The 23,969-nt window shown below is 41.6% G+C and overlaps 1 protein-coding gene across 1 annotated transcript in view; it reads right to left on the bottom strand.

The window, feature by feature from the left end:
• Positions 1-2,998: 2,998 nt before the first annotated feature.
• The window catches only part of LOC124593866 (larval cuticle protein A2B-like), a 32,666-nt gene continuing 11,695 nt past the window's right edge, over positions 2,999-23,969 (bottom strand). The window contains exons 2-4 of the mRNA XM_047132214.1: positions 11,000-11,227; positions 6,619-6,687; positions 2,999-3,238 (exon numbers count right to left, since the gene is read on the bottom strand). Of these exons, the coding sequence (XP_046988170.1) occupies positions 2,999-3,238; positions 6,619-6,687; positions 11,000-11,227 (537 nt within the window). The remainder of the gene's footprint in view (positions 3,239-6,618; positions 6,688-10,999; positions 11,228-23,969) is intronic.

The raw sequence follows: 23,969 nt of genomic DNA, 5'->3' as shown, positions 1-23,969 counted from the left end.
CCTGTCTGGAGCAGTGGACAGTGCTTTTCTTTATAGATCCAGGAAATGCAGTGCACTTGGAGTCTTAGAGTTATTAGCGGCGATGTGTTCCTGCGACGCCAGTTAAATTTGATTGTGCTGGGTGTTATCAGTGCAGTCTTGGAGTGCAGACGAGTGGCCAAATTAGCTCTCCAAGAGATCACAATTTCCAACTACGACGGGTCTGCTCTGTGGCCTAGTGTGTTACAATTCTAAAACTTTGTTGTATTGTTGTGGAAATTTGAAGATCTTCTTATTGCTGGCGTTTAGTGTTTTGTTGTTCTCATTTATTGATTGTGTTTCCTTGTTCTCCCTGTTATTCTCTCTTGTTTTTCTTAGTCTTGTGACTAATTTGACGCGGCTCACCACTTGTTCCCCTCCTGTGCTAACCTCTTCATCTCAGATCAGCACTTGCACTGTATGTCCTCAATTATTTGCTGGACGCATACCAATCTCTGTCTTCCCCTACAGATTTTACCAAGGACGTTATTCCCTGATGTATTAACACATGTCCTATGATCCTGCCCCTTCTTGTTTTCCACCTATCCGTTCCTTCGCGTGTCCGAGCGGTTCTAGGCTCTTTAGTCCGGAACCGTGCTGCTGTTACGGTCCCATGTTCGAATTGTGCCTCGGCATGGAAGTGTGTGATGTCCTTAGGTTAGTTAGGTTTAAGTAGTTCTAAGTCTAGGGGACTGATGATCTCAGATGTTCGGTTCCATAGTGCTTAGAGCCATTTGAACCATCTGAACACTTTCTTCGCCGATATCGTAGGGACCTCCTCATTCCTTGTCTCATCAGTTTACATACTTTTCAAGATTCTGCTGCAGCACCACATCCGAAATACTTTGATTCCGGTATCCCGTTGTCCACAGTTCACTACCACACAATGCTATACTCTAAACATACACTCTCAGAAATTTATTCCTCAGATTAAGCCCTTTATTTGATACCAGCAGACTTCTCTTGGTCACCAGTGTCCTCTTTGCCTGTGTCAGTCCGGTTTTTATGTCTACCTTGCTTCGTCCGTCACAGGTTATTTCGCTTCCAGGGCAGCAGAAATCCTTAAATTCGTCTACTTCGTGATCAATGGTTTTCAAGTTACTTTCCTCGCTATTTGCGTTTCTGCTATTTGGGATTTCTTTGGTCTTTTTCCGATTTACTCTCAGTCCATTCTCCTTTCGCTATTGTTTAATTATTCTTGATATACACTTCTGGTCATTAAAATTGCTACACCATGAAGATGACGTGCTACAGACGCGAAATTTAACCGACAGGAAGAAGATGCTGTGATATGCAAATGATTAGCTTTTCAGAGCATTCACACAAGGTTGGCGCCGGTGGCGACACCTACAACGTGCTGACATGATGAAAGTTTCCAACAGATTTCTCATACACAAACAGCAGTTGACCGGCGTTGCCTGGTGAAACGTTGTTGTGATGCCTCGTGTAAGGAGGAGAAATGCGTACCATCACGTTTCCGACTTTGATAAAGGTCGGAGTGTAGCTTATCGTGATTGCGGTTTATCGTATCGCGACATTGCTCCTCGCGTTGGTCGAGATCCAGTGACTGTTAGCAGAATATGGAATCGGTGGGTTCAGGAGGGTAATACGGAACGCCGTGCTGGATCCCAACGGCGGCGTTTCACTAGCAGTCGAGATGACAGGCATCTTATCCGCATGGCTGTAACGGATCGTGCAGCCACGTCTCGATCCCTGAGTCAACAGATGGGGACGTTTGCAAGACAACAACCATCTGCACGAACAGTTCGACGTCGTTTGCAGCAGCATGGACTATCAGCTTGGAGACCATGGTTGCAGTTACTGTTGACGCTGCATCACAGACAGGAGCGCCTGTGATGGTGTACTCAACGACGAACCTGGGTCCACGAATGGCAAAACGTCAGTTTTTGGGATGAATCCAGGTTCTGTTTACAGCATCATGATGGTCGCATCCGTGTTTGGCGACATCGCGGTGAACGCACATTGGAAACGTGCATTCGCCATCGCCATACTAGCGTATCACCCGGCGTGATGGTATGGAGTGCCATTGGTTACACGTCTCGGTCACCTCTTGTTCGCATTGCCGGCACTTTGAACAGTGGATGTTACATTTCAGATGTGTTACAACCCGTGGCTCTACCCTTCATTCGATCCCTGCGAAACCCTACATTTCAGCAGGATAATGCACGACTGCATGTTGCAGGTCCTGTACGGGCCCTTCTGGATACAGAAAATGTTCGAATGCTGACCTGGCCAGCACATTCTCCAGATCTCTCACCAATTGAAAACGTCTGGTCAATGGTGGCCGAGCAGCTGGCTCGTCACAATACGCCAGTCACTACTGTTGATGAACTGTGGTATCGTGTTGAAGCTGCATGGGGAGCTGTACCTGTACACGCCATCCAAGCTCTGTTTGATTCAATGCCCAAGCGTATCAAGGCCGTTATAACGGCCAGAGGTGGTAGTTCTGGGTACTGATTTCTCAGGATCTATGCACCCAAATTGTGTGAAAATGTAATCTCATGTCAGTTCAAGTTTAATGTACTTGTCCAATGAATACCCGTTTATCATCTGCATTTCTTCTTGGTGTGGCAATTTTAATGGCCAGTAGTGTAATATTTGTTGACCCCTTTTATGGCGAAATTCAAAGGTGGAGGTGTTTTAGCGTGCGTTCTATTATGTTAGGTATTAAGTTCCGTAGTTTGGAAATTGAGCGCTTGAGTCATCTTGTGTATATATCAGTGGTAGTTGAACTTTGTCAGTAAATATATTCAAATACTGTTAAGGATTTACGCCCACACAAGCCCTAGACACTTTCTACTCCCACAGTTCCCTGCGCCACAGATTAACAAAGTGTCTAATAGAGGAATAGCCAGAATGATTAGTGTTACTGACTAGGTACATGGGTAATTTGAAATAAAAGAGAGTGTATTTGCTAGGAACGAGAACGTTTATTGGCAGCAGGGTACACGGCGAGAGCCTAGGCTAGGAGTGCGTTGGCGGCAGCGACTGCGGGGGCGGCAGCGGCGGCCACGACGCGCTCCGGGGGCGCCGCGACGCCGACGCCGCGGTACACGACGGCGTTGAAGCCGTTGACGGGGTCGGCCGAGTAGTGGACGGTGCGCAGCGCGCCGTCGGGCTCCACCAGCGAGTAGCTGCCGGACACGACGTCGCCGCTGCGAGACTCCTGCTGCGACTTGGAGTCGCCCGTCAGCGCGTCCTGCCGACACATGGCGCGCTCACCGTCCGCCTCCGCTACACGTCACACTACACAAACACTTGTCAAAAACTGCACCACCAAGAAGACTGCCAGGTTTGTTGAAAAATAATGGTTGGGCTCAACTGCTCCATGTGGCTTTAATAAAACTGCCTGTTTCGGTCAGACCAAAGCCTATCCTCAGGCATCTCAATCACAAAACAAGGGACACTCAGAATTTGAAACTTGATCTGCTACTTGCCATACACTTTATGTTGTTGGCCCAGTGTCAAAGATTGTTGTTGCTTAATAATGTACTCCTTTTTGAGCAACTGACAGCTTCAATAACGGATAGTAAAGGTCATTTTTCCCTCTAGTGTAGTACGTATGAACATCACTCTTCTTCATGAATTGAGAAGGATTATTTATAACGAATTTCATTAGCGAATATGTGTAGTCTGATGGTGCAGTTAAAATACCTAACTCCTTAAATAGGAGTCCTTGGGTGAACACCACTAATTATTCTCACTGCTCTCTTTTGTGTAGTCAGTACTTTATGTCTAAGTGGTGAGTTACCCCAGAAAAATATTCCATAAGGCATTATCGAGTGGAAATATGCAATGTACGTTAGGGGGCCGATCTGTTTATTACCGAGACTAGCGATTATACGAAGAGCAAAAGAAGCTGAACTTAATTGTTTGAGAAGCTTAGTAATATGCTTCTTCCAGTTCAAGTTGTCATCAACAAGAACAATCAAAAAATTGGAGACATCTACCCTGATAACTGAGCCCTGTTCATAGGCTACATCAATTGTCGGTATCACTATTCGGTGTACAGTACTGGATATAGTGAGTTTTTTTCTTTTAGACAACTCCTTCTATTTCATGGGCGAGTTTCTGTTTCAAAACTGGTAAAAAATTTGTACCTAGAACTAAAAATTTCAGTAGTATTAATATTAGCACTATTCATGTGTGTAAATATATCTTGTAATCTGACTTGTTCCACATCATATCGATAAAATAATCGTGAAAATGATCTACGGAATATAACATTACTTAACTAAACTAAGATGTGATGTGCCACAAGGTTCAATTTTGGGTCCATCATTGTTTGTGATATACAACCTTCCACCTCCATTTTCAGAAGACGAAAATTTTGTCCATACTGCAGATAATACAAGTATAGGATTAAGAATACTAGCAGTCCCCTTGCTGCAAAGGCGGCTAACAAAATATTCGGAAATTTCATCAGATGGTTCAAGGCAAATGGATTATTATTAAATTTTGACAAGTCTCAGTAGACACAGTTCGACACTTATCGCGGAATTTCTCAAGATATAAAAATACATTTCTGAAACAATGGGACTACACATGGACAATAAGCTCAGTTGGTAAATCTATTGCGTAGAATTAATGAAGCGCCTTGTTTCAGATAAGTTCGCAATGTGCGTGGTTACTGCTATAGGGGATTTAAAAATGAAGATACTATTCTGCATTTTTTCCATTGACTAGTGCGTTATGGAATCTTTTCCATGGAAATCTTTCAAGGGATAATTTCAGAATCCAGAAGATTGCCACGAGAATTATGTCTATTGTCAATTCTAGACTACCCTGCAGAGACATCGTCAGGGTGTTTTGAGAACAAATTCAAAACTCATATATTCATTGACGACATGTAGGTTACGTAATTGCGTTAAGGCTAAATCAAAGAGGTTTTTGTTTGTCAGCTCCATCTTCTTCGCTGAAGAATATCTTTGAAGGAACTCTTAAATGTAAAGCAATGTAATACAGTGACGTAACGTCATTTCAATTTATTACACTTAAGTAATGTGTAAAGCTTTGCCTTCTTCCCGTATCCCAGAGGCCGCTCTTTGCGGGATACATGGAATATGACTAATGTACAGTAACATAAATAGCATTAATTACAGGACATCTACATAATCACGATCATTTGTTTCTAGGTCAACCGTACAGATGAACTACATCGAAACTGCAAAATGCAGCAAAGTACCTGGTTCATGCATTAGACTTGGACTAAACTTTAACGGGTTAACTACAAAAGGCCAGACTTAAATGGCATGTTCTCGTGTATCCATGCACCGCCCAGTTAACGTATTGTCTAATGTATGAACAGGCCATTTTCCTGTATTATATAATTTTGATGTAGGTAATGCAGACAGTAGCAGTATTAATAAATTATTGATACAGTAGCTACTGACACTGCGTGTACACAAATTTAGGACCTGTCCAACATTACTGTAGAAGTACCAGAGTACTACAGCGACGACGATTTAATATTTTCACGTCGCTTGAAGATCTAAGAGTCAGTCATCGTTGCCCACCCGGTTAGCCGTGCTGTCTAACGCACGGCTTTCCGGATTGGGAAGGAGCGCCTGGTCCCCGTCACGAATCCGCCCAGCGGACTTGTGTCGAGGTCCGGTGAACCAGCCAGTCTGTGGATGGTTTTTAGGGGGTTTTCCATCTGCCTCGGCGAATGCAGGCTGGTTCCCCTTATTCCGCCTCAGTTACACTAGGTCGGCGATTGCAGCGCAAACAAGTTCTCCACGTACGCGTACACCACCATTACTCAACCACGCAAACATAGGGGTTAAACTCGTCTGGTGTGAGACGTTCCTGGGGTGTCCAGCGGGGGCCGAACCGCACAATAACCCTGGGTTCGGTGTGGGGCTTCGGAGGGGTGAAGTGGACTGCGGTAGTCGTCGTGGGGTTGTGGACCACTGCGGCTGCGGCGGGGACGGAGCCTCTCCGTCGTTTCTAGGTCCCCGGTTAACATACAATACAATACAAGTCACATTTACAAGGGTGTCCTGAAATGTAATGCCTCTGAATTATTGAAATAGCGCTGATCGCTTTTCCCTTTTCTACGGTATCCGTAATACTTCAAACGCATGCTAATTTAACGAATAAAAACTATTCCTTTTTTAAAAAAAGTTTATTTCAAAACGGAAAATTTTAGCACTGCTGCCATGGCTAATTGATATTTCGACTTTTTACTCGATTATTAGTAAAAAATAAAAACACCTGTTATAATCGAGACCAAACAAATACCGAAAACTACCGTTTATCCGTTTTAACGGTCGATTTTTTCCCATTCCTATTACACACCGCCATATTGCACTCTCCAATTGGGAGCCTTCTAACGGCAGAGGGTTGCAACTTGCCAGCGAAGCGGGAAAGTCGACAGAGAAATATGTGTGGCATGTGATGCCTCAAGCGACATTGAGAACGGAATAAAAAATTCGGAGGCATCACTTTTCAGCACGCCTCCGTACAATGTTGTTTTGATTACACTCTTGAAAATGTTCTTAGAAAGGTGCACACTGTAGTGACTACAACACGTGACATTGTACACTCCCAGTCGCTGCCACTGCGGACATTACGTACCTGTACGCTGTACCCGAAGTTGTACTGGGGGTGCGGGTCGAACTCGACGTCGGCGGCGGCGACGACGGGGGCGGCGGGGGCAGCCAGCAAGCCGGGGGCGGCAGCCGCTGCGGCCACGGCGCACGCCAGCACACACACCTGCAGAGCCTGCGGACATATGAAGCTCCGAGTTGCACAACATCGCGTCTGACGGAGTCGTCTGTTCACAGGCGTCGTAAAATAAAGCGAAATATGGCGTTAACGATAACAAGGTCCTAATATGACGTGGCAAGTTAACCGACAACATTTTATACAGCAATAACAAAGAGTCTCTAACTTCCTGAAAGTTTAAAACCACGTTTTGCACCGAGGCTCGAATACGCACCATTGCTTTTTTGAGGGAATTATTCTAACAGCTGAGCTAGGAAAATTGGAGGATCGGGTGTACTCAAATAATCACCACAGACTGAAAGAGCAACCGAAAAACGTTGAAAACGCTCTTGCTGCTATCCCTGAGGCAGATCTGCTACACGTACCTCGCAGTTTGGTAAATGGATCATAGCGCTGTGACGACGTCAACGATGGCCATTACCCAGCATCTTCTTATAAGATGTTCATCGACTAGAGTCAATCCCGTGTCGGTGTTACTGTGAGTATTTTCCTGGCGTACTTTTGTTTTGCCCACCGTCTTCTTACCAGCGGGTGAGAAGAAGCATTAACTCTCTCCATCTGTTGTTTGACTGGGGAGATAGTAGGATTCCATGCAGAAATTAAGCAAAAACCTCCTCTCTGTTAGTAAGATCACTTGCTAATCGAATCTCAACTGTTTCGGTAATGACAGTATCCCATTAGCTGTAAGCGCCCGCACAATATGTTCCATAGATTGACCAGCACCAAGGCAATGGCTCTGCAATAGCAGATTTGCTTGGCTGTAGTAAATGTGTGTGACCCCTATGTTATATGCATCTACTCTCCACGAGCTCCATGATCTCACCAATATATGACACACCACAAGTGCATGGAATCCGAAAGACACCAGCTTTCCACAAACGAATATTATCCTCTACAGATCCTAAAAGGGACTTAATCTTCACACCGTACTTCCGCAGAATACAACCAATACTGTTGGAAGTGCTACCTGCCTAAGGCAAAGACGCCGTGAACTTATGGGCTAACTCGTTATTCTCATTACTCAACCGATTCACGGTTAGTCGATAGCGCATCGCAAGCGCGATCAATCTTTCTCTTTGACTATTCTGGCGAAAGGTGACATCCGAATGGGGAAGCTCGTCTGATAAGCTTTCAGTGTTTGCGATAACGTGGGCTCTATGATCCAAGGTAAGAAGTACCGCTTCGCACTGAAGCGGATAGTGACAGCTATTAGCCAGAGGACGCAAATCAGTGTCAGTTGGCTGCCTGCCAACGGAATTGGTATAACAGGTGTGCAAATTCACAATTCTATCAGGTCAAACAACAAAAGTGTTCCACATTTCAATAAATAACCATACAAGTGTGAATGTTGCCAACCCCAGGGCACGCTCCTCGAAATCTTCCATAAAAAGACTGTCAATGACAGGAGAAAAAGACCACCCTATGTGTCTGCTCATGGAACTGGATACTGAATAAAAGTAAGCGGAAGTCAGCACATGGCAAAATAGAAACACCAAACATACATTATCTTAAATTAATCAGACAGAGGGATGCAAGTGGAAAGAGAGAGACGATATCGGAACTTACTAAGATATCAGAGTTATTCAAACGTAATCCGCCTACTCGTAAGAAAACCACTGATTTCCTAATGAAATGTGTACACCGAACTACTAGTGCGATTAACAGAGTAACCAGGTGTTTTGCTACACAGTATGTGGGAGCACAAACCAACTGTCAATAGACCTAACAGGAGTCTCTTCCTTGTGCATCTTCGGAAGACCATATAATCCGAAGGGGACAGCACAACAAAAGCTAAGACTCTTGATATTCTCTTGCGGCAAGGAACTTTTCTTCAGGAAGTTGTTACGAGTGGCCCTCTCAACCTTTCATGTCGAGGCAGGATTGAGTCTGTGATAAGATAGACCTGATATTACACACCGCCTATTTTGAAAATATCTCGCTCGTCCAACAAGAGTAGCATTGTCCTTCTTCACGGGTAAGGTAACAATTTCATCCGATGAAATGTGACAGAAAGTTGCTCCAGTGACTTGCAGACACGGGATCATTCGCAAACACAAGGCTTACAAATCATTCTCTCGACCGATATTTGAGCATTGGTCGTTAGTTTGGCATCCTTCTCAGGTGGGATTAATAGTGGAGATAGAGGAAATCCAACAAAGAGCTGTGCGTTTCGTCACGCTCTGTTTGGTAAACACGAAAGGCTGTGGAGATGCTCTTCAAATTCCATTGTTAGGCTGCTAGTAGAGAGAAGTTGCGAAACGCGAAAAGGATTATGGTTGAAACACAGAGAGCGTACGTTCCAAGAAGACTCAGGTAACTTACTACTTTTTCCCACATACATTCAGTGAAATGACCACGATACCGACCGTCTGTCGTCTTTTCTGCGCACCACTCGTGATAGGACAGCAAAGAGGGGAATGGTTGTTGTACTGGTAGTTCACCATGGAAGTGACTTGTGGGGTTTAGATGTAGATGTAAAGCAGAATATGTTCCTCTTTCCGTGCTATACCACGTCAGTGATCTTGTATCTTCCTTCTATGAGCAAAGAACAGTATAAATATGTTATTTTTATCATAATGACAGGTTTCAGCCTAATTGTGCTTTCTTCAGGCCTGAAATACAGGAGAATTTGGTAGTTTCAATGACACTGACTGGTCTTGATCTGTTTACACTACGCTAGAGGTGACCACTAGCCTTACGCAAGGTGTCGTGTTTATTGAATGCAGAAGGCCTTGCTGGAGTAAAAACGCATAAATGAGGGAAGAAGGACGAAGAATGAAAGTGAACTTATTCAGCGTCGAATGTACGTGCAGGCTAGCTAGGTTCTAGCCTAGGTCTCGTACCACAATAATACGTAAGAAAATGTCTTTGCCTATTGCTCTGGTGAGGGTGCTCGTATATTCGTAAAAGACGTAGGTCCAATAATCTTATAATGGCTTATTCGCCTGAATTTTCTAGTGGATAGCTGAAATGAATGAAGTCAGCATTCACCTCTCAACCCTGTAGCTACTTCGAGTCAAATTCCCAGTGGATTCCGGTCAAACACGTGGCGCTTCGGTTGACAAAACAGCTAAGACTTCTAGAAGAATGGTTAACGGAATTTTGGCAGTTTGAAATCGATTTAGCAGAAAGCCGATTTATTCCATACCTCCTTCGATACAAACGAGAACCCATAAAACGTCAAACATCGTTCTTCTAAAGCCGAGATCGCTTTAAGACTGTACTTTTCACATGTGAACAGCAGTGCAAAAAGGTCATTTTCAGATCTGAAGTTGATCAAAAACGGGCACCCATCTCCAATGCTAGGAGACTGATCCAACGTTACGGCTTCGCTCAGTATTCAACTTGATATTTTAAAAAACTCAGTTATTATAAGTAGCTCTATTAGTACGACGTGTAGGTGTAAACCAATTAGCCAGTAACAGACACTATTTAAAACTGTGCTTCTCGTTACAATAAGTTATTTAAAAAAATGAAATACTTACTTATGCTTGGACATGAACCTCAAAGTTTTGTTCTTTTTCTTAAAAAATATTTTTCATAGCGATGTTATAAAATCGTGTTGAATATCTTAATGACTAAAGTTTCTCATAATGAGAAGGAGCGATCAGTAGGTATGCAAAGAATTTTTTATAGCCAAATCGCATTCAAAACTGTTTTTTTTTATTGACTAGTTTCGACAGGTAAAATGCCATCTTCAGACCTTTAACAACTGTTTTGGTTGTACGTCATGTTACATTGTGCGTTCATTTTATGATGAACATGGCATGAGCAATCGAATTTGACGTACCGAAAAGTTTTTAAAGATCTGAAGATGACAGTCTTATCTGTCGAAATAGGTCAATAAAACAGTTTTGAAAGCGATCTTGGCTATAAAAAAAATCTTTAAAGTCTTAATGATTTCTATTCTTTTCAGTATTCTAATCTCATCGAATCCTTACATCATAGATTGTACAGAAAATTTGTGTGAAATCAAATAACAGTCTTTACATTCTGCGTTATAGGCTTCTAATTCGAAAACTGCTCTTATATGCAATTTTTGTGGGTTAGTTATCGCACAATTTCACCTATTTCCCCTAGGGCAGTGTAGGTTCTCAATAAGGCACCGATGTGTTTTATCAAGCGAAGTCTGAAGTTCCGCCAGTCCAAAAGAAAAGTTCCGATCGGGCTGAGACCGTTGGCACTGAAATGTTTGTATCCTAGTTGAAGGTGTGCAGAGAATGGAACTTACCTTGAGAGACATGGCTGTAGTAGTTGAGATGAGTCGGGACCTCAGCTGATACCACCAAGTGACCGGGCCGGAGCTTATATACGAAAGCCGACTGCGCGTTGTGCAAGTTTCTGGCACTGGCTCATCCCTGGCTGGCGCGCGCCCCGGTAAGGGGGGTGGGGGAATCCCCCGCTGTGTCCGAAGCCGCCCGGCCGCGCCCAGCCAGAAAGCTCCGCGCAGGCCCGCCACCTGTGCAACGGTGGTGAACAAACGGCTCGCCGTTGCGGCAGCGGCAGGTTACGTACGCTGAATCGGGATAACTTACTCTGTTGTATCAGCTGCACGTAGCTGCGCAGAGTTTTGCGACAGTGAACCAAGTGCAATAACTCACACAGTGTTTCAGAAGCTGAGCGTAACAGGGCAGTGTCTCTTTTTAACACCGAACCACGTACAATAGCTCGCACAGTGTGTTTCTGAAGTAAACGGACATCGTCTAATCTTTTCTGGACAAGCACATGCGCTGTGTGTGGCGGAGAGTACATGGTGCTCAAGTATCATTTTCATCCCATTCTACTACCTTTCTGAATGCTGCTATCGTGAATGCTGCGTGGGAGGAGAGATTGTCCGGACCCCTCAGTATTGGCGCATATTTCTCAGATTTTAGCGTCGAGAACATAACGCTAGATTTTTGTTGAAGGAAGTACATTTTCGAACGTGGTCACCTTCTGCTGCTACATGGCCAGCTGAAGTGATAAAGATCCACCCACACCCAAGCGTTTACGTTGGGGACTATAATAGTCACCACGAAATGTGGAAATATAGTACGAATGATAGCAATGGAGACATGCTGGTCGATTGGTCCGAGGAACAAAATACATATCTGGTCTTTGATGCCAAGGACCGAGGGACATTCAGATCAGCCGCATGGAACTGCGACTATAACCCGGATCTGTGCTTTGTTTCGAGGGATACAAACGATAAACCACTGACAGCCTCTAGAAGGATCCTGACGGACTTCCCTCATAGCCAGCACCGCCCTGTGCTTATTAATATCGGTATATCCATCCCGATAATAAGGTCTTACCCTCGACCAAGGTGGAATTTTACAAAAGCTGACTGGACAAAATTCTCTGTACAACTTGATTATACCTTGAGCTGGATCCCTCCAACCAGCAAGAGCTATGAGAGGATTGTGGGAGCGGTCATTAGCTCTGCGAAAACAGCGATCCCAAGAGGGTACGGCAAAAAATACATTCCCGGTTGGACAGGGATATGCGATGACCTGTACGCGGAGTTCCTCAAGAATGGGGACGGGGAAATAGCGGATGAACTATTACATAACATCGACTTTATTAGATGGCAAAAATGGGAGAATACTGTTGAAAATCTAGACTTTTCAAAGTCAAGCCGACAAGCCTGGTCCCTACTGCGTAAACTTGGAGGCGCAAATCCACCTGAACATAGAAAGGACGAAATATCTCCCAACAAGGTTGCATCCCGCATAGTTTCTGCGTCTAGAGCCCCACGAAATAGAAAGCACACAACAAAAGTGAAGAAAGACTTAAAAACATTAAAAAGGATCCGTGCAATGGACTCAGAATATTCATCAGATATTCGCATCGAGGAGGTTACCAATGCCATGAAGAAGGTTAAATCAGGCAAAGCTCCGTGTTTCGATGGTATCCACCCTGAGTTCCTCATACATGTCGGAGCCTACACAAAACAATGGCTGGCTAAGTTCTTTACGGACATTCTCCAAGTGGGTAACATTCCTCCCTCACTTAAACGAGCAAAGATTATCGCAGTCCTGAAACCTGGTAAACCAGGCGATAGACCAGAGAGTTACCGCCCCATTGCCCTTCTCAGTATGGTCTATAAATTACTAGAAAGACTGCTCCTCAACAGAATAGGCCAGACTATACTCAAAAAAATCCCTATCGAACAAGCAGGATTCCGTCCATATCGCTGCTGTACAGATCAAGTCCTATCACTGACAACATATATAGAGGCGGGGTTCCAGAAGAAACATAAAGTAGCCGCAGCATTCATAGACCTAACAGCAGCCTATGATACAGTTTGGAAACAGGGGCTCATGTACAAATTAATCTGTGTCGTCCCTTGCAAGAAGATAACCAACCTCATTGATGATATGTTGTCAAACAGAACCTTCCAAGTAATAATGGGGAATGAGAGAAGTAAACAGATGAACTCAATAATGGACTCCCACAAGGCTCTGTCCTTGCGCCCCTTCTTTTCAGCCATTACATCGATGACATGCCTGCAACCGGATCGCGCAAGTTTGGTTATGCTGACGACTGGGCTCTAGCAACAGCCCACAGAAATATAGAAACTGCCGAAGATATCCTTACGAGTGACCTAGGGATTCTCAACGAGTACTTTAGAAAATGGAGGCTACAACCTAGTGCTACAAAGACGGAAGTATCTGCCTTCCATTTGAACAACAAAATGGCCAACAGAGAACTACAAGTCTATCTAGACGGGAAATTACTAAATCACAACAAACACCCAAAGTATCTTGGGGTTACCCTAGATAGGACACTAACATTCAAAGAACACCTGACGAAAACTGCAGCGAAACTTAAAACACACAACAACATATTGCAGAAGCTCTGTGGCACCACTTGGGGCTCCACAGCATCTACCTTGAGAACATCCGCACTTGGCTTGGTGTATCCAGTGGCAGGATACTGTGCCCCAGTGTGGCTCAACAGCAAACACACACACATGGTAGATAGCCAACTTAATGCAACAATGCGTATTATATCAGGCACAATCAGGCCAACTCCTGCAGTGTGGCTGCCCGTTCTCAGTAACATAGCCTCTCTTAACCTGCGCCGTGAACACGCTCTAGTTAGAGAATTTCAAAAAATCATGACCAACCCTCAATTACAAATCCATGAAGATACTTACGACATCCAAGGAAACCGACTCCGGTCTAGGCATCCTCCACTAAAGGCCGCACAGGCTCTGCACCAAACCAAATTTAAAATAAATGACCGATGGAAAGAGGAATGGGAGAGCAGTACAGCAGTAAACTGCCACAGTATGCCATGCATCTTTAGTAAACCAAAAGGATTTGATTGCCCTCGCAAAGTTTGGTCAACTCTTAATCACATCAGAACCAATTGCGGGAGATGCGCTGACTCCTTACACAGATGGGGTAAACTTCCTTCGGCCGCTTGCGACTGTGGCACTGAGAGACAGACAGTCAAACACATCGTGCAGGAATGCCCACTAAGGGCATACGAGGGTGACCCACAGGATTTCCTAATGGCGACCCAAGAGGCAATCGACTATTTATTATCTAAGCTGGACGTCTGCTTGTGATTGCCTTCTGTGAGTGTAAATTTACAATTGGCGGTGTCCTTATATACAAACTGTTATTTATTGCTCTGTTTATACATATGTGATTTGTTTTTAAATCGTGTTGTTTCTGTAATTTTTACTGCGATGTTATGAGCCATACGCTAAATAAATAAATAAAATGTCTTCCTTGTAACATCTTCTGCTCAGATCCGGAGGCTGAATCTGTGGTACGGGTCCTCACAGTCGAAAGAACATTTTAGAGCTATTTCCGAATTAAAAGCCTTAAACGGAGTAGTTACGGTTTATTATCTGTTGTTGTTGTTGTGGTCTTCAGTCCAGAGACTGGTTTGATTCAGCTCTCCATGCTACTTTATCCTGTGCAAGCTTCTTCATCTCCCAGTACCTACTGCAACCTACATCCTTCTGAATCTGTTTAGTGTATTCATCTCTTGGTCTCCCTCTACGACTTTTACCCTCCACGCTGCCCTCCAATACTAAATTGGTGATCCCTTGATGCCTCAGAAAATGCCCTACCAACCAATCCCTTCTTCTAGTCAAGTTGTGCGACTAATTTCTCTTCTCTCCAATTCTATTCAATACCTCCTCATTAGTTATGTGATCTACCCATCTAATCTTCAGCATTCTTCTGTAGCACCACATTTCGAAAGCTTCTATTCTGTTCTTGTCTAAACTATTTATCGTCCACGTTTCACTTCCATACAAGGCTACACTCCAAACAAATACTTCCAGAAACCACTTCCTGACACTTAAAGCTATACTCGATGTTTACAAATTTCTCTTCTTCAGAAACGCTTTCCTTGCCATTGCCAGTCTACATTTTATATCCTCTCTACTTCGACCATCATCAGATATATTGCTCCCCAAATAGAAAAACTCCTTTACTACTTTAAGTGTCTCATTTCCTAAACTAATTCCCGCAGCACCATCCGATTTAAGTCGACTACATTCCATTATCCTCGTTTTGCTTTTTTTGATGTTCATCTTATACCCCCTTTTCAAGACACTGTCCATTCCGTTCAGCTGCTATGTCTCTGTCAGAATTATAATGTCATGGGCGAACCTCAAAGTTTTTATTTCTTCTCCATGGATTTTAATTTCTACTCCGAATTTTTCTTTTGTTTCCCTTACTGCTTGCTCAATATACAGATTGAATAACATCGGGGATAGGCTAAAACCCTGTCTCACTCCCTCCCCAACCACTACTTCCCTTTCATGCCCCTATAGTACAATTAACAGGTTGGGTCATCCTCTAACAGTACGAAATAGAAATTTTACTTCACAATTCTACGATTTGATGTAGCAGTCTGGTCCCTTTAATCCCACAAACCAAGAAACCAACCAACGATTTGATGAGATTAAAAACTGAAAGGAATTTAAATAATTACGGTATTCAGCACGGTTTATTAACATAGCTATGAACAATTGCCTATACACATATAACATCGACAGACTTTAGGAACAGGTTCAGGTTCCTTACACCAAAACAAAAAACAAATATCTAGTAAACAAGGTCTCTAAAGTGCATACCTTGAGAGATAAGAGCACTTGTTCGTTTTCTATACTATGAAACATTTCTCTTTTACTGTAAGCTCTTTGCTTTTCGTATTTTGGGAGAAGGTAGTATGGACAAAAACAAGAAAATAATGCCCACTAAACATGGGCTCTAAAATGCATACCTTAAGAGCAATGAACACTTGTTCAGTAGAAGAGATGTGTTTCACATTAGCAAAAAGACGAACAAGCGTTAATAGCTCCTAAAGTGTTCATTTCAGGCCCCATGTTTACCAGACTTTTTTTCTTGTTTTGGTCAATACTTCCTACCGAAAATATGGGAAGCAAAGACCTTGCAGTAGAAGAGATCTGTTTCATGGTATCGAAGATGAACAAATGCTCATACCTGTTAAGGTATGTACTTTAGAGCCCTTATTCATGTCCATGCAAGAGTCGGTATTTCAATTAAAAAGAAAGTATTGTAACAGTAAGCAGTTGGTAGTAGTATAATTATTCAGCCAATAATTATACACAGCCAGTTTTAGGAAACGCCCACACGCGCACACGTTTCTTTATACGACTTTTGAATTTCCTGCTGTAATGCTCACAGAGGTCAAGTGAACTTGTATGACGCCACGAGACAGAAAGATAATTGTCAGACGCGAGCATCTTAGGACACTTTGCACTTTTCCCGAAATGTGTCGTCAATAAATGAACTTATCTGGCAATGTCTCCAGCTTCAAGAGCTCAAGTATATACGTTTGTGGAAGGCGTAGATGAAATGAGGTGCGGACGATATCAGCTTTCCACGAAATCGCACTCACTTCGAACTGCCAAATTTCCATTAACAATGCTTTTAAAAGCCTTAGTGACCTTTCCATTCAGCAAGAATCAGTGCGAATTTGACGCTTGTAGCGAGGAGTTTGCTGGGTGAATGCTGACTTCATTCACATCAGCAGACCACTGAATATTTCAGAGGAATTAGCCCGTATAATATAACTGCGTCTACGTCTTACGACTGTAAGAGTGCCAGCAGCATAGAATTAAAACAATGGTATTTTTTATCTTAAATTTTTGTGGTGCGGGGGCCTAGATTCGCGTAAATGCGGGCCTGCCCCCTCTGCCATTCATTCAGCGTCTCTGAGACACTTCCACGCTACCTGAACTAACCCGCGACGTAGCTCTTATTTGAATCTTTTTATATCTCTTCCCTTAATCTACCTAGGTAAAGGTTGAAAGGTGGCTACACTGTGCCACTGCGCCAGAGAGTGCGCCAAAGAGTACTATTAAGCCGCCTCCACAGTGCGTGTTACGAGATCGTAGAAGTCAGTGCTTGTTGTGACATTGGAGAGGACAGTGTGTGTTAAGAACTCATAGAGACAGTGTGTGCGTGGGCAGAGCTCGTGGTTGTTGTGAAGTTGGAGCAAGATGTTGTAGTAAAGAGTGTAGTTCCATGTCCTATGCAGTTATTTGATGGGAGAGATAGCAGATGTTATTGTAATGAGTGCATTTCGTCAATATATATGAAGGTAAAATTTATAATGTTCCTTTATTAGTTGTGTATCTGAAATAATGTGTCACTACAGGTTCAGTCAACAAAGCATCTGGCTCGTGTTCTTGTATTAGAGTGAATTTTGATTTTCTTGCGTAATTATAGTTTTTCTAAATTTTTTTTTGTCACGCCAGTATAGTTGGTATTTAAAAATTCTTGTCTTGTTGGAAAAGAACCGTGCCAGATGTGGACGTTGAGTCACACTCCCACATACAGAACAGTTACATTTGTGCTAGGATTTGTAGATTTTATAGTTGCTGGGGACTTAATTAATTAACTGTGTTTACGGAAATTTTCTTACATTGTTTGTTGCAGTCAGATAGCGTAATAATTCTAGTCAGGGCCAACCGATTACGAGACTTACGTAATCGGACAGACAGTTACAAAAGTATTTTCAAATGCATTTAATTAAGCCCCCATGCACGTGGCGACCCTGCCAGGATCGTCCCTTGGAATTGTTCTGATTGTGAAATTGTAGACTGTAGTATTGTTGTAGTAATTTGTAGTTAGTAATTGTAATCTATTTTGCATGTGTAGATTTGGTAATTGGCATTCTTCTAATGGTATTGTTCAAAATTTAATTTTTATTGCCTTGTATACGCGTTTGACAATCTTGTGCAATTATTTCAATTGTTCGATTGATCGTGTTTGAGGGAGACATTGCGTGTGAATAGTATTGTTGGAGATAAGGGGTCATTGTGTGTGATTTTCGTACAGTGACGAATCTTTCGTATATTTTGTAAATGATTACGCGATCAATGAAAAAGGCAAAAATGATGAATAGTGAGAATGACGAAATTGTTCACATGGCGAACTCGCCAACAGAGGAAAACAGTATGGTGGATAATGAGGTGGAAAACAATGTGATAAGTCGGGAAAATAGTCCGGAAACATTTCAAAATTTTTCTCAATCAGAAAATTCACAGAATACGAGATCAACGATAGAAGAATCTGGAATAGTATCGAACACAGATAGCTTTATAGCCATGCAGAAGGAAGCTGGTTTTGTGGGAAATGTGAGGGGCGAAAGGAATTTCGAAAAAGTTACTATGGAGCAGTTGATGAGTGCAATATTAAATTTGGGATCACAGGTACGATCTGAATTAAAAACAGTTATGGAAACACAACTAGGAACAATTAAAACTGATATAGGAACTATTAAAACTGAGATGGGAACAATTAAAACACAAATGGGAACAATGGAAACACGGATGGGAACAATGGAAACTCGGTTAGGATCTGAATTAAAAACAGAGATAGGAACAATTAAAACAGAGATGGGAACTTTGGAAACACGGTTAGATTCAAGAATAGGGACATGTTTCAAAAATATGAAAGACGAATTAAAGAAAGAAATCAGGGAAGAAGTACAACCGATTCTGAATTCTCACAATAATAGATTAATTGCAGTAGAAATCAGACAAAGGGAACAGGATAGAGAACAGGAAGAAAGAGATCGCGTGATAGTACAGAATTTTTCAGAGTTAAATTTACAACGTGCAAAGGATAAGGAAGAAATATTTGAGAGAATCGAAGGATCCGTACCAAATGACAGATTAAATAACCTAACACAACAATATGAACAGCTAGCTACCAAATGTGACAATACTGAAACCCGAGTCGCGACACTTACGGAAGACGTAAATAAACAGAAAGAACAATTTGGTGACTTATCGGAAAGAGTGGAGGAAATTTCAGATAAACTGACAAATCTTAGTTTACATGGGGACAGAGATTCGGATGATACAGCTCCATTACCATTTGCAGAAACCGAAGAGTATCAGAACATAAATAAGCATGTAGAAAATCAGGGAAAATTTAATGAACGCGTGAAAAGGGAATTTGAGGCATTACGAAAGCAAGTCAAACAAATCGAAGGCGAAATTATAGGAAAAGATAGCAGAAGAAATTTAGAATCACAGGTAGCAGAGGGGTATGAAGAAAATAATTTGTTTCATTTACGGGATGCAACAAGAGAGCGCCAGGCGCGCGAACTTTACAATAATCGACATTCGGACTGGGACAGACGCGGTAGGTCTTTGTCGCCACGAGGCGAAAACTTTGATTATAAACACTTTTTGACTGTCCGGAAATTTAATATCTTCCGCAGTTCTAAGAACGACATACATCCATGTTCATGGCTAGATCAATTTACGTACGCACTTCCGCCAAAGTTGCCATTAAGTCACAAACTTGAAATTATGTGCAGTTATTAAAGTCCTCAGGGGATTCACTACTCTAAGTGAATATGTGCCGTAGCGAGCATAGGGCCCCGAGCTGTAGTGGTGCTATTTCTCTTTTAGTTTTCTGTACCGCTGCCTACTCTTTCACTATTCTTTGCATCTGTCAAACGAACTCTTCGACTATCAATCTATCTAGAGAGTAAGTAAACAATAACCGGATGTGACTGTTTTACCCAAAAGTGACTTTGGAAATTACCGATTGGACTTACTGTACCTATTGCAGCATTCATTTGTAGTTTAAATGAAATTTTACCTGTTTATCTTCGTGACAATATTACTTCTTATGTTGACGACATTCTTATTGCTAAACGTTCTTGGAGTGAGCACAACAAAATTTTGGACTCATTATTACGTATCTTTGCAAAAGTTGGCATGACAGTGAACTTGGAAAAATCTGAATTTGGTCGTTCTCAGGTGAAATTTCTCGGCCACATTATTTCTACAGAAGGTATTCTCCCTGATCCAGAGAAATTAGATGCTATTCGTAATTATGCTGTTCCTACTACAAAACGTGATGTTCGTAGTTTCCTTGGTGTCTGTAATTTTCTTCGACGCTTTGTTAAATTGGACGATTTGGCCACACCTCGTTTATGTGAACTATCTGGAAAGAAATCTAATTGGTGCTGGGATGAGGAAGCTCAGTCAGAATTTGAACAGCTTCGTGATGCTTTAGTTGCTGCTCCACTTCTTTCACATCCGGATTTATCGAAAGAATTTTGTTTGGCGACGGACTCATCATACAAAGGCCTAGGAGCACATTTATTTCAAGAGATAGAAGAAGACGGCGTTGTAGTACAGAAGACTATTGCATTTGGAAGTCGCGTTCTCTCTAAATCAGAGAAGAATTATTCGATTACGGAACTTGAAGCTTTGGCTGTTGTTTGGGCTTTTACAAAATTTCGGACATTTTTGTTTGGCAGACATACTAAGGTTTACACCGATCATCGAGCTCTGGAATTTCTTATGTCAACAAAATTAACTCACGGCAGATTGTCACGATGGGCGTTGTACCTACAGGAATTTGACTTTAGTATTGTTTACATACAGGGTTCTTCTAATATTGTTGCCGATGCTTTATCACGTGCACCTATGGGTTTGAAACAAAGTGCTGAAGAGGACTGCAAGGAAAACAATTATTGTTTGATGTATATTCAAGGTGTTGCGTTTGAGAACTTTATTTCGTCTTCGCTCCAGGACATCGCTAAGGAGCAAAATAAGGATCCAATCTGGAAGGACATTAAGGAGAAGTGGAGGAGAAAGGAAAGCGTAGCGATTAGACAGCATTATTTAGTCCGCAATGACATTCTTTTTAAACGAAAATCGGTCGACAACTCTGTTTGGTTAGTTTGTATTCCTGATGAGTGGGTCAATAAATTGATTTGGTATACACATTTCAGTTATGCACACTTTGGTCCCAGAAAATGCTTTCATAAATTACGAGAAAATTGTTATTTCAGTAATATGGAAAAACGTATTCGATCTGTTCTTGCCAAATGTAAATTATGTCAAATGGCTAAGCCTCCAACGATTTCTCACAGAGCACCGTTGTTTCCTATCATTCCAGCGAAATTAAAGGACATGGCTGCAGTCGATTTGTTTGGTCCAGTGGTTCGTTCTACTAATGGTTTTGCGTACATTTTCGTAGCAGTGGAGTTGACGTCAAAATATGTGTGTTTTACACCGTTACGCAAAGCAACAGCTCGTTCAGTATCTAACGCTTTTATCAAACATTTTCTTAAAGAAGTTGGTCATGTTGACAAGGTTATATCAGATAATGGATCACAGTTTCGTTCTAAAATTTGGCTTCGTACTCTACACCGTCGTAAAATTAAACCAATCTTCATTTCACTTTTTCACCCTCAATCTAATGCTTCAGAGAGATGGATGAAGGAAATCAATAAATTGTGTCGTCTTTATTGTCATCAGAATCACAGAACTTGGGATCGGTATCTTCATATTTTTCAAAACATTCTGAATGAACTTCCTAATGACTCAACTTCTTTACCGCCTCTATTGATATTAAAAAATAAAGTACCAACAAATCGCATTTCTGAAATAGTTCCTTTTCCGCCTTCACGGAAACTACGGCATTCTGAAGTTGTGAACATGGCTCTACGAAATATTGCATCTGCGGCTGCAAGAAGAGAGAAATCAGCTAAACGTCCTGGTCGTTTAAAAACTTTTTCAGTTGGTCAAAAGGTATTAATTAAGTCCCACCGTTTGTCTCACAAAGGAAAAGGCTTGTGTCGCAAATTTTTTCTGCTTTATAACGGTCCATATAGGATTCGCAAAATTATTCATGATAACACTGTCGAAGTAGAAACTCTTAAATCACGACGCTCTAAAGGAATACATCATATATCAAACGTTAAAATTTTTGTGGAATGACATACTTGTGAGAAACTAACAGCTAGATGTAAACACGCAGAGAGTACAAGGATACCGCGCTGTGTTTTGGCGGCGGCACATATTCAAAGCAACAGTCAAGTCTGCGCGCCGCACAAGGCAGTCGTTGACCGAAAACAATAGCTTCCTACGTCACGCGCCTACAGCTGATCGAGCGCTCAGTGCGAATGCACTGACAGCCGTAAACAAATACACAGTCTAATTTCTCCGACTAAATTCAGTATAAAGCTATAGTGACTTGTTGAATTGTGTTATTAACATTCAGTATTTTGCAGGATACGGTTGTATAAAATATTTAAGAACTTCAGGTAAACTCTGTGTGTCTCCGACGTTAAGACGACTTGCTATCGAGAAAATTTCAGAAAGAATGTAATTTCCAAGAAGAAACTAATAAACTAAAAAGGTAACTATTAATTGAGTTCATTTTACAGGTAACCTATTTCCACTTAGGTACGTACTTTAGACGTAATTTGCTGCTCGCGATTACGTGATTCATACTTTGTGCTAAATTTTATGTTCTATGAATTTACTTGTGAAGCGACGTGCTTGTGTACATTTACTGATTTTGACAATTATTGATTAATGAACAGGGTTGTTATTTGTATATATTATGCATCGCTTGGCTGCTATGCTTTTTCACTGATGTCATATTTTTTTTAATTATGTGCCTGCTGTGCTTATTTATTTAAATTATAATTGTAACCTGATTTTTTGTGCGGATGTGTTTAGGTATGTAAGTTATACTTTGTCATTTATCTGCTTGCGGCTTCATGTTTACTCATTAAGATTACATATGAACATTTATTTGCTTATGCTGATATGATGCTAATGACTTGTTTATTACGTAAGATATATGTTTGCTGCTTTTCGTATGGATTACATATTTACACATTTCTGTTTTGTTGTCATAACTGCTCTTTAATTTGGTGTATAGAAATGCTGATATACTGTGTATGAACATAGAGTTTAGGTCACATTACTGTATTAATTATAGATTGTTCGCTTGGCAGAGCCTCGTTGTAGGAATTGTGCTGCATCCACTTGTTGACATTTTGTTCTTTACTGGTCTATTTACTCGTTATTGCTTGTTTTGCTTACGCTCAGTGCCTTACATTTTAAAATAAGAAAATGAACTGCTATAATTCGACGAACGACATTAGTACAAGAAAGTCATAGAAGTCACATGAGCTGAGGTTTTATGGAAGCTGTATAAATGTATGCTAATAGGAAGGAAGCTAACGACATGACATACCAAAAATAGGTTTAGACCATTGACAATTATTACACTGCAGTTTTCGTGAGCAATTGAAATAAGAAGTGACACTTGACACAAAAAATACTCCACATGTTTGCTTCTGTTTGCCATAATTCTTGAAGTGGTGTACACACTGTGAAATATTATGATCATTCACACTCCGTAATCGTACTTAATTACTGAGAGTTATTCAAACTAAGTCTGTTAGAGGTCAGGTATGCATTTCTTTTATTTAATAATGGACAAGGAACCAAAATGTATCTTATAATTTATAATGAGTAGAAAATTTGGGTCAGATGGATTACACAGAGGTTGTGTGTTGGCAATGTGTCTTCGGATTGTATGGGATGCTGAATTGAAGTTGCATTAGGATTTTATCTGTACTTGTTCGAGGAGACTGACGAGAGGAAAGAGTTGTTGTGGAAGTGAAATGATATTGGTGCTGAGGTTTATATTTATCGATGTATTATTATAGGTATTGAGAGTATATGAAGTTGTTTGTGGACAAGAGGTAAGGTGATATTGGTGCTGAGGTTTACATTTATCGACGTATTATTGAGGTATTATTGAGATTATGTGATGCTGATAATTATTGGAGTTTTGGTGGATAAGAGGTAAAGTAAGTGAGGAGCATATTTTTTTGTTGGTCTTATGGAACAAGAGGATGAAGAGAGCAGACTAAAACACTAAAATAGA

This window comes from Schistocerca americana, chromosome 2 (assembly GCF_021461395.2).
Source record: "Schistocerca americana isolate TAMUIC-IGC-003095 chromosome 2, iqSchAmer2.1, whole genome shotgun sequence".
NCBI classification, from domain to species: domain Eukaryota; kingdom Metazoa; phylum Arthropoda; class Insecta; order Orthoptera; family Acrididae; genus Schistocerca; species Schistocerca americana.
Note: the sequence above shows the minus strand (reverse complement) of the source record. Positions and strands in the feature narration are given on the sequence as shown.